Source organism: Mastigoproctus giganteus, chromosome 1 (assembly GCF_048544385.1).
Source record: "Mastigoproctus giganteus isolate SK-2022 chromosome 1, ASM4854438v1, whole genome shotgun sequence".
NCBI lineage: Eukaryota > Metazoa > Arthropoda > Arachnida > Uropygi > Thelyphonidae > Mastigoproctus > Mastigoproctus giganteus.
In genome coordinates this window covers 276,819,958-276,832,635 of record NC_143575.1, presented here as the reverse complement: position 1 = coordinate 276,832,635, position 12,678 = coordinate 276,819,958, and the positions used below count along the sequence as shown (strand labels likewise).

The 12,678-nt window shown below is 36.5% G+C and overlaps 1 protein-coding gene across 1 annotated transcript in view; it reads right to left on the bottom strand.

Moving 5' to 3' along the window:
• LOC150092017 (RNA-binding protein FXR1-like) overlaps positions 1-12,678 on the bottom strand; it is a 308,330-nt gene that overhangs the window by 19,214 nt on the left and 276,438 nt on the right. Inside the window, exon 14 of the mRNA XM_090377720.1 lies at positions 6,552-6,701. Within this exon, the coding sequence (XP_090233846.1) occupies positions 6,552-6,701 (150 nt within the window). The remainder of the gene's footprint in view (positions 1-6,551; positions 6,702-12,678) is intronic.

Here is a 12,678-nt window from a genome sequence, read left to right as displayed (position 1 = left end):
TATGATGAGAGCCTTGTCGATCAATTTGGCCCTGGAAAGACTGTGCAAGGCTCAAGGGGTAGAATTTTTTTCAGCCTGGACTGTACTTGTTAACAGGAGAGATTGCTTCTACAGGGATGGGATACACTTAAATAGAAAGGGTGCAAGAATATTTGCTGATGCTATCGAGGCAGTGTTAGGTGGGTCGGAAAACTGCTAGCTTGGGGGGAGAGACAAAGACCAATAGATTGACAGTAGCCACTGGCAGAGGTGAAAGAGATTCTTGCACTGCTTCTATTAGAATGAGCAGAAGCCTGGAAAACAAGATGCATGGTATTTCAGAGACTGCTGGGAGCCATTGCGGTACAGGTAAACACATGGGTTGTGTTAGGGTAGCTAAGAATAGAAACAGGTGCAGGTATACTTGCGTGTACAGCAATGCTAGGAGTTTAGTAAATAAATTTGATGAATTTGAGGTATTGCTCAAAACATCAAAGGCAGATATTGTTGGGATATCAGAGACGTGGTGTCACACAGATATAAGGGATGCAGAACTGCAATTTGGGGAGTACAACGTCTACAGAAAGGATAGACAGGATAGGAAGGGGGGAGGGGTTATGCTATTAGTTAAGAAACACATAAAAACCAAGGAAGTGAAGCCAGTCGACATCGCCGGACAGTGCATGCTGAGTCAGTTTGGTGTGACATAAGCATTGGGAGATCAAAATTGAGAGTAGGACTGTGCTATAGGCCTAATGACTCTGATGAGTATAATAAGGAACTGTACAGGGAAATAGAGTGGGCCAGTAAATCAGAGAGTCTTATAATGGGAGATTTTAATTTCCCAGATATTGACTGGAATTTGGGGGCTGGTTACTCACACACTAGCAGGGCTTTTGTGGATTTATTGGATGATTGTTTTCTACATCAACATGTTCGGGAGGCAACTAGAGGGAGTAATACTCTTGATTTGATAATCAGCAGTGATTCTTCATGCATTAAGAATCTGCAGATAAACGAACCACTAGGTGGCAGTGATCACAGTGTGCTGAAGTGGGATTTACTCAAAGAGGTAACTACCATTAGGGGTAAAGGGAAGGGTTATTGCTTCCGTAAAGGCGACTACGATGGACTGAGACAGTATTTAAATTCTATACAGTGGGACCAACTGATGTTACCAACAGCAAATTCAAAATGGGAAGCATTCAAAGAACTTATCTTGGAAGCTACTAGGCTTTACATACCAACTAAGAAATATTGTTCAAGGTTTAGGCCAAAATGGATGTCAGATGAACTAATGAGGCATATGGCAGAGAAGAAAAATGCATGGGATACATACAAATTAACACATGACACAGAAGCCTATGATAGATACAAGTTGATATGCAACCAAGTTACAAAGGAGGTTAGGCAGGCGAAGGCAGATTACGAGAAATTTTTGGCAAGGGGTGCAAAGAAAAACAGCAAAGAGTTCTTTACTTATGTAAACTCTAGAAGGAAGGGGATGAATCAGATTGGTCCACTTGATATTGATGGGTCAACTGTTGATGATCCTGCTCAGGTAGCTAACAAACTAAATGAATATTTTGCATCGACATTCACACATGAGGAGTTATTCAGCAAGGGGAATGCCAGAGGTGTATTCAACTCTAGCAGTAAGCTACAGAATCTTGAAATAACTGGGAGTAAAGTGGAGGAGAAACTGTTGAAGATAAACACAAGAAAGGCACCCGGGGTGGATGGGATCTATCCAGTTATATTAAAGGAGGCAGCAAAGGAAGTAAGCAAACCCTTAGCCATAATTATGAGAGCTTCCTTGGACTCAGGGGAGGTACCCATAGACTGGAAATGTGCAAATGTGACCCCAATTCACAAAGGAGGATCAAAGGCTGACACAAGTAATTATAGACCTGTGAGCTTAACTTCTGTTCCAGGAAAATTAATGGAGGCACTGGTTAAAGAAGCACTGCAGGATCATTTAGACAAGACTTCAGTTATAGCTCAGACACAGCATGGTTTTGTTAAGGGGAAGTCTTGCCTGACCAACTTGATTGGATATTATGATGCAGTCACAAAAGAACTGGATGCAGGGAATAACTTTGATATTACATACTTGGATCTTAGAAAGGCTTTTGATACTGTTGCACATGGAAGACTGCTACACAAATTGGAGCAGTGTGACATTGGAGGCAAATTGCTGCTATGGATAAAGGGGTGGTTGAGGGGGAGAAGACAGAGAGTGGTAATCAATGGACACTGCTCATCGTGGACTGATGTTATTAGTGGAGTCCCTCAGGGCTCAGTGTTGGGTCCATTATTGTTTTCTGTATTTATAAATGATATATCAAGCTTAATGTCCAAGTTTGCAGATGATACAAAGGTTGGCAGGGTTGTCAAGGACACTACTGACACTATGCTGCTGCAACAGGATCTGGAAAGGTTGAGCAGATGGGCTGAGAGGTGGCAAATGAAGTTTAACATTGACAAATGTAAAGTACTACACATGGGAAACAGCAACCCCAGAGCAACGTATCAACTCTGTGGTACTACACTGACAGTGGTAGAGAATGAAAGGGACTTGGGGGTGGTTGTGCAGGCAGATATGAAGTTCTCTGAGCAGTGCAGACGGGCTGCAAGAGTAGCTCATGGAGTATTGTCAATGATATACAGGAATTTTTTCAGCAGGGATAAGGAGGTGATTATTCCATTGTATAAGGCAATGGTCAGGTAACACCTAGAGTACTGTATACAGGTCTGGATGCCTCATTTCAAGAAGGATGTAGAGCTGCTGGAACGAGTACAGAGAAGGGTAACAAGATTAGTGAATGAAACAAAGGGGTGCTCTTACGAAGAAAGGCTTAAGTTTTGCAGATTACAGTGTCTGGAGACTAGGCACCAGCGAGGTGATCTGATAGAGGTGTATAAAGCCTTGAATGGTTTAAGCATGCTCAATGCTGATGGGATTCTTCCTCTAGCTCAGAAAAATCACCTGAGAGGGCATAAATTCAAATTGAGGAAAGACAGATGTAGGATAGACGTGAGGAAATTTGCCTTTAGCCAGCAGGTGGTTGGTTGGTGGAACAGACTTCCATCCCTTGTGGTGGAGGTTGATAGCCTAAATAAGTGTAAGGCTCAGCTGGACAGGTATTTGGAACGAACAGAGGGGTGAAGTGGAAGTGGGTGTTTTTTTTTTTTTTTTTTTTTTTTTTGGCTGATGCTGCATAAGCTTGCTTTCTTGCATCAAATGCCTCTACTAATGCTAACTGTCTTTCTTCAATTTGAATTTATGCTCCCTCAGGTGCATAATCTCAGCAAGAGGAAGAATCCCATCGGCATTGAGCTTGCTCAAACTATTCAAGGCCTGATACACTTCAATCAGACCACTTCTACATCCCTCCTAAAATGAGGCCACTAGACCTGTATGCAGCACTCAAGGTATAGCCTGCCCATTGCCTTATACAAAGGGCTAATCACCTCCTTATCCTAGCTAGCAAAATTCCTGTATATCATTGACAAGGTCCCATTAGCTACTTTTGGAGCCTGTCTGCACTGCTCAGAACACGTAATTATCTGATTGCACAATTACCCCCAGGTCTTTTTCATTCTCCACTTCCCTGAGTGTAGTACCACACAGTTGGTATGTTACTCTGGGTTTACTGCTACCCATATTCAGTACTTTGCATTTGTCAATGTTAAATGTAAACTTCAGTTGCCACTTCTCAGCCCATTTACTCAACTTTTCTAGATCTTGCAGTAGTGCACTGTCATTAACAACTGTATCAACCTTTGTATTATCTGCAAACTTGGACATTAAGCCAGATATACCTTCATCAATATCATTGATAAATACATAAAACAATAATGGGCCCCAAACTGAACTCAGGGAGACTATACTGATAACATTATTTCACAAAGAGAAGTGTCCATTGATTACCACTCTCTGTCTTTTCCCACACAACCATCCTTTTATCCATTGTAGCAACTTACCCTTAATACCATTCTGCTCCAATTTGTACAGTAGTCTTCCATGCACAACAGTGTCAAAAGCTTTCCTGAAATCCAAGTATATGATATAAAAATTATTTTTTACATCCAGTTCCTCTGTGACCGCATCATAGTATCCAATCAAACTGGCCAGACAAGACTTCCCCTTAACAAACCCATGTTTTGTCTGAACTATAACTGTGGTCTTGTCTAGATGATCCTGTAGTGCTTCTTTAACCAGTGACTCCATTATTCCTCCCAGAACAGAAGTTAAACTAACAGGTCTGTAATTACTCATGTCACCCTTTGATTCCTCTTTGTGAATTGGGGATAGAATCTCTCAGGGCATCCACCTCATATTGTGGCCGAGATGTTCTGGCTCTTTGAAAGTGTTTACTTGCCTGGTATAGTCAGTTCAGGGCATGACCAGGGGACTACCTGCTTCTTTGTTTTTTTCCGTTGGATAGATAGGTTTGACGTTTCTGCTAGGACGTTTGTCATAGTCAGTACTTGCTCGTCCGGGCTAAATTTTTGTTCGATATAGACCACTCATTTTCTTGTTTTTGTAGCTCAGCTTCTGTAAGTTATGTGAAGATTGGCCAGTTTGCCTTTTTTATATTAAACCTTTTAATATCTAATAGGACTGTTGGCCTGTTTGTAACCGCCTCTTAAGTTTGAAGGTGGCAGCTCTATGATCTGATGTGGTCCAGGCTGGCTGGACACATCAGTCTGCAATTCCATAGGCGATTGAATTGGTGAAAAGAGTGACATCAATGTCACTCTCCCACATGATATTGTTAAAGTTGGTAGATTATTTGGTTTGTTTATAACTTGAAAGGGAGTGGTGGCTATATAATCTGACAATATCTGGCCATTGTGTTTGCTTGCTGTCTTCTGTTCGGCTATGCCATGAGGATGACTGGCAGTTACATCAGCACACACTGATATTTGCAGTAGGTCGCAAGTCTGTGACTGGTTGCAGATATTCTATAGTGGGATTTATATCTACACCTGGACTGGAATAAAGTGATATAATATAAAACTGTCCTACAGCACTGGTGATATGGGCATAAACTGCCGCTGGGGAGCACAGCTGACTCACCTTTGACTGTAAGGTCAGCGATTTTTACCACCATTGCTCCGTGAATCCTACCCATACGTGTGCAAGATATCTATATCATTTTCTTCTAATTTGAGTTTGATCTGACCTACGACAGTTCTTGCTCTTTCAGCATTAAATTGGATGAGATTCAGTGTATATTAAAGCAGACGAAATTAGAAGTTCAGTAATGTGATCCAGAGCTAAGCTTATAGCATAAAGCTCAGCAGTGAAGATACTGTATTCTACTGGTAATGAGACAGAAGTAGTGAATGATGGGAAGAATGCCATAGCACCTACTTGGGTCTCAGTTTTTGATCGATTTCTATAGATTTTACAGGTCTGTGAGTTAGAAGCAGAGTGTGTTTTTTATCCCGTTGAAAATAGCCACTGTAAATTGCAGAGATATTTGTCCACGGTGGATCTGATGGTGTCATGTCCTGAAATATATTACCAATTTCTATATTCCATGATTGAGCCAGTTCTTTATAAGTTTAAGTGGAGCAGGTCGGCTTTCATTTGGTTTACTATTGTAAAATGACTCCCATTCGATATTGTACAGGCATCTCCAATTAGGGTGAAAAGGAAGACTGCAGACTTTTGTGACATACAGGAGAAGTAATGTTTCATCCTGCTTACAAATTGATTATACTGTACAATATGTACTTGGGGGGGGGGGAGAACCAACATACATGTTTGGTAAGGAACAGCCCTGGACATTAGAATCGAGGTTCTCACCAGTGATTTATGAGCACCTTAATCCATGCCCATAATACCTCAATAACACTACTTTTATTTATTAGGGCATGCTGTATAAACATAAGTTAGCTAAAAGATTACTGGTCAACACGAATACCACAAATCTTCTGCGTATTTCAACAGCATATTTTTGTTTATAAAATTCACTGTTAAGGTCATGTGAGACCAGATTCTTTCTTTTCACAATGTGCCGATGTAGTGACAATGGTGCGAGGAATAATACAGCTCTGATATTAATTCATTGTACCTAGTTTCAATTCAGGACTAACGGTATACTTAGTGTTCCAAATGTGTGTTTATTCCTATTTATTCCCAATGTACAGTTTTACAACAGAGTACAAGTTGACTTCAGAGAGAGTGTAATGTGCCATGCTTTTTTGCATTGCAATGACTAAGACTGAATAAATGCTCAGAGATCATGCTATCCCAAAATACTTATGGCTTCAGCAATCTCCTGATCTGAGTTCAGATTAGTGTCTTAGGTTACTTAGCAACCAAGCTTATTGAAGGCTTTCCCAATAGGACTTCATGCTATGTTTTCAAACAAAAAGTCCTTGAGTGAATGTGAGTAGATATTTTCAATACTTACTATGAGTTATATTCCATGCATAAATTTTAAACTACACTTCTAATTTTCAAAAAATCACATATATGTCTTTCACACACAATTCATACTAAATACTGAACTGTTAAAAAAAAAAAAAAAAAAGGGTGGAGGGTGGAGGGATACCTTGATCCATACTAGCAATGCTAGAAACTTCATGGCTGTCCAATACGGATTCATCTTCATCAGTTACTCGACGACGGTCATTGCGACCTCTCTGACGGGGAGGAAAGTCACCTCTTTCTCCATCTCTATCTGGGGTTCCTCTGAGAGATCCTGAAATATACCATTATGAAGATTTCATACAATTCTTAACGGTAATCAGGAATATTTGATTTAATGACAGAAGAAAAATTGTGAAGTTCATTAATGTAAAATATGAATAATACTAATCAAACCATATGAATTGTTAAAGTGAAATGTTTAATGTTTTACTTCACCATGTGTAAAATATTAAAATAAGTTAAACTTGCACATGCAAAAAAAAAAAAAAAAAAAAACCTACTCTACTTGGGGCATTTCTGGATACCATTTTGAATTTTGGCTTAATCAGCTTAAAATGAAAGGTGGGACTAACTGCACAAAGAAGAAGAAGAAGAATGGTCCTATACCATGTGCAGTTAGTCCCAGCCTTTTCCTGATTATGCTGGATGAGAATTGAACATGGAATCCAGAAACATTGGCAATTATTAAATAGTTCTGATGTAGGAGTTAAATTTACTTATTGTAATACTTTATACACAATTAGTGTTTCCATGCAGGAATTCCTAACCGGAATTTCTAGGGGAAATTTATGTTTCTCTGCATCCTGAGAAAATTTAGGCGGAAAACGGGAAAAAGTATTATAATTCTCCTGTGAGAATTGAAGCTTAACAATCAACAGATGTTACTGGTTTGAAGGAATTCACCAACGTCAAGCCGAAAGCAAGTGTGTTTCGTGGCCATGGCTGCTGCTAACTGTGAGTCATTCTTGCAAATAAAATAAATATTAATAAGTTTATAAGCATAGTATACTTTATACAAATCCTATGAGTGGTGTTCCAAGACATAAGTTTTGGAAGCAAAATAAGTCCTTAAATTGGCAACTGACACGTGATTCTGTGTAGTGCTGTTAACCTTGCTAGGAGATCTGAATGCTACACTATTCGAATACTACTCAATGTTCGCTGGCATTTTCCAGTGTTTGAATATTCACTATAGGTTACAGTTTTGTAAATATTACTGAACTTAATATTTCTTATTTATCAAATAATTTTTTTTTTTAGATTTCCATAATGAGTAAAGAGTATGAAGTATACAATTTTACAATATGTCAAAGGACATGAGTCACAAGATTTAGAAAAAACGGTAAGCAAATTTGCAGTAGCAGATAGACTATCTTTCAACATAATCTCAAAGAGTGAATTTATTAGGGCAAGTTTCTTAGGCAAAGGACTGCAGTTGCCAAAATGTCCGTCATCAGTTATGGCATTAATACATAACTATTACAGTAAAATAGAACAACTGTACATTTTGTGCATTCAAATGCAAAAAATTAGCATTTCCATAGATGAGTGGGCCAGTTGTAGGAATTGATGTTGTCGTTGTTGTTATTTGGTTTTTAGGAGCATTAGCAACTAAGGCCATATTGCTCCGGGTATATGTGGTGGTCATTCCCTGACCTTTCCGCATTCTCCGTATTTGGTGGTCACGGGCTCGAACCCTGGTTTAATCAAGAAGCTTGTGCTATGCACTGCTGCTCCTGCTCACCTGGCTACGGAGGCGCCTTGTAGGAATCGAAGATACAAGAACATTCATGTATACTACAATGAGACTTCACTGAATCATGGTTTAATACGAGTTCATGGGAACTGTCCTGCAAAAAAAAAATGTTATCTTTACTACAGGAAAGATTAGTAACCTTTGAACTAAAACTGGAAGCAGATGTGGTTGCAACAACTAGTGATGGTGCAGCAGTTATCAACCAACTATTCAGCAATTACATTGCAATCATGCACTTCACTTTGCTGTAACAAAAGTATTTTATGTCAAAAAGTTGAAACATCAAAAACAAGTACCAGTGGAATGCAGATTCTGAATATGAGAAAGATGAAAGCAATGACTGATTCAGAGAATGTAGCCGGAGCCGATCAGTATGGACTGCAAGATGATATTTCTCTGGCAATTTTAGTATAAGAAAAATTGTTAAATATTCTCCAGTGAGAAATTCCCTTTTGCGACAGGAAGTAATCAAGAGTGAAAAAATGGACTACAAGTCATTTTGGACTGAAAAACATGCTGAAACACATTAGAAAGAATGATGGAAAGATTTTTAAAAATTCTAAATCCAATGAAAATTGTTTTATGATAGCTGAAGCTCTGTCATTTATGGAAATTGGAATATTATGAAATTGTGAGAGATATGTTAAATTGCTTAAAACCTGTTTGATTAATAGTTGAAGAATTAAGTAATCATGATGCAAATCTGCTAACAAGTGAAGGAATTTTTAAGTTTCTTTTTAGTAATTTGGAAAAACAGAATTCTGCTTTGCGCAGTATGCTTTTAAAAGAAATTAGAAATGAATTGCTTATGTGCAGGAATAAAGATCTAGTATCCCTCATTAAATATTTAAGCAATGTTAGTTATTTATATGAGGTGGAAAAGGACCACTCTTTTGCTTTGGCAAACAAGAATGAAATAGCTCATTTGGCAATACCATTAATGGAAAAAGACTTTTTAAAGGAAAATGTGCTTTAACAGAAGAAATGCAAAGACAAGAAGATGTGAATGTTGTTGTGGCATACTCCGACATGAAATCAGAAACTGATCTAAAATCTGGACTAGCAAAAGCAATATCGATTTCAACAGCAAAACCAAAATCAGGGCATGCAGTCAAAATGTTTTCCCTATTAAAAAAGGAAATCAGCTTATATGAAGCAATATGTACCCCAAAGCCCAACTTGAAGATGCTTTTGTACACACTCTTAACAATTCGACTAACATCAATGCAAAATGAAAGAAAATTTTCTGTCTTGTCTGATATATTTGTCACGAAACAAAGATAAAGACTATCGGATAAGGGAATTAATGCTTTGTGTGTTTTAAAATTTCATTTTAAGAATGACAACTTTTAAATATTAAACAATTGTGGTATTATCTTTCAATTTTTTAAATGGCATTTATTTTGTGTTAATGTACCCTTCTTTTAATGTTTTCTATTATCAAATGTCTATATCAGGTATAGATCATTTTTACATGTTACTGAAATACATCTTGTCACAATATATTGGTTCATAATAATAAACCATGCATTTATTATATCGTGTTTTCTTTTTTTTTTTTTTTACAGAAAACCTCAGAAACTTTTAGTATAACCCTATCAAAATAAAATGATTCGCTGTTTATTATTATGGTCACTCATTATTTAAAAACGCATAAATAAAATGTTATGAAAAATACAGAACTTATGATTTTGGGAATTCCGATTTCTTGTTCCTGAATCTCAAAGATTAATATCTGTCGGGGAATTTGGAAACACTACACAATGAATTCACTTGATAACTATTTATATTGTTTATTGTATTATTCATATTTCATATTAATTCATTGCAAACCACATCATCTTTTCTCAACACACAATACATTTAAATCTTTACCAGATTTAAAATTTTGCCTGAGCAATGTGTGCCTTTTGTAGCTCTTTCTCATTACCTTACCTTAACTTCTGAGAATAGACTTGCTTATTAAAGTGCTCTACTCACAAATGAATTATATAGGGTGAGGCATTTGCATTTTGAGTATGCACTGAAATAGTTGGTAGGATTAAGATGGATGAATGACGCAAAGTAAAGTAACTAAATTCATTACTTTGGATTTATCACGGGTTATTACTAATGACTCACGATAAATCCAAATATTTCAAAAGTTAACACAAAACAAGTTAGGTAAAGCTGGGAAGTAGAAACAGATAAATAACCTAATCGTCACTGTCACTGTAATTTACTTCTTTACTATTTTTACTATTAGACAGCAAATAAAAAGGTTATAAAAAGACGGGAATAATTTTTTCAAGCCTTCAGATGACATGAAGTATTGTAGAATAATGCTGTTCAATAAATTTTGCATTTTTTAAATTCTGTATTAAACAACAAAACAAGATATGTTAGAATTAACACTTAACTGCAACATATAAATTTCAATGTGATACAATTTAAATACCCTTAAAAAAAAAAAAAGATTTACACGAGGTTAATTTTTTTTTGATACCCATATCTTAAATATAAATGGAAGAGAAGCTGAGAACTACACAGCAAAGAATGGAACGAATTATATTGGGAATCAGACTTTTAGATAAGAAGAGAAACAGATGGATAAGGCAGCAAACTCAAGTAAAGGACATCCTTATCAAAACTAAAGAACTAAAATGGTCTTTGGCAGGACACGTAGCTCGAAGACATGATGACAGATGGACTAAGAAAATAACAGAATGGTATCCAAGAGGAGCTAGAAGAAAACCTGGAAGACAAAGGCAGAGATGGATAGATGAAATTCATGAGTTTGTAGGTAGTAAATGGATGGCCAGTGCTCAAAACAGAAGGAACTGGAAAGTTATTGGAGAGGCCTTCATCCTGCAGTGGATTGAAAATGGCTGATGATGATGATGATGATGATGATCTTAAATATCAGAAAACTTACTTAACATAATATCCACGTGAAAGTAGGTAACCATCTTCAAAAAAAGATGGAAATAAACATTAAATGTTAAATAGTTGGGACATACACAGACAGGAAGAGATCTAATCAAGTTTCCTACAAACCCCTATAGGTTCTCAACATGAGTTTGAGTCATATAGTGGTTCAATCAATGGCAAACCTAAAGCTTTGTTTGGGGAGGGGTCTCATTTAATATGGACAGTTTTTTTCAAGTGTCAAACGAAAGTACAGTTAAAAAAAAAAAAAAAATGTTCCTACCAAAGGTCCCACAAACAAATTGATTACATATCGCTAACAACTTTGAAAATCCTACAATGACTACAATAGAAGGAACAACAGGCAATCTTAAGTTCCCCAGTAACTACCTCAAAATCCAATACTCCAAACAAAAAATCAAGTTAAGGTTCAGCAACACAGATGAACAGTACATATGTCAGGAGTGGCAGAATGTAATTAGAAAAATACTCCTCAATCTGGCCCATTGAAATATCCACTCTCTCCTTGCTGAAATGGTCCTTAAATTAACCAGCAAAGCAACATACAAGTTCTTGATTATGAATATAAAGGTCTAGGGCAGTGGTTTTCGACCTTGTTTTTATAACAGCACCCCTACTCAATTTTCTGCCTGTTAGATTCGATTCTTTCTCTGTATATATATATATATATATATATATATATATATATATTGTAATTTTATTCTTTATATAGAGGTACTAAATAAACATCAATTATAGATCACCACAAAATTAAAAAGATACTGTACACCTTTTTATAATGAAATAAATATATAAATTTAAATAAATAAATAAATTTAAGTAACTTAAACCCAAATCACGTGGCACCCCAGTTGAAAACCACTGGTCTAAGGCAATAGATGCATGAGATAAGCTAAAAATTATGTATTTGTTTTTCTTTGGATTAATTTCAAGTTTAAACCACAAGATATAATCCATTAATTCAGAACTACTGTACTGAACTTAGACAACTTAAAACTGCTAAATACTGAAGGCCAAATTACCAAAGAAAATCTTACATTTTTCAATGAAAAAAGAGCAAACAAAGTAGAAAAGTGAACAGTTGGGGAATAACTCATATTGGAAACAACAGCCAGTGATTGCAGAGAATGTACTTCAATACTGACAAAATCATACCTACAATTCTGAAACAAAACTGCAATACAAAGAGAACGTGAAAAGATGGAAAGGGGATATACAGACTGAATCACTGATCATGTGTTAATACTGTAATACAATGAATTGAAAAATTTGTTATGATAAAGGTTTAAGCAGAATCTTTTCTAAGACATTCTGAAAAGGGAAACAGGCAAAAATAGGATGAAAACCCGAAACAATTCTAGAAGTATATGACTTGGGAATAGGGATTACCTTAAAGTTTCCACACAACTGGAACAAAATCAGAAATTATCTTATTATACAGCATTAACAACTCAAAAAAAAAAAAAAAAAAAAAAAAAAAGGTGAATTTAGAAGAAAACTTTTTAATAACTACAGCTTCAGAAATATCAGGTAAAAATATTAATGTTGCCATTTAACTCTTTAC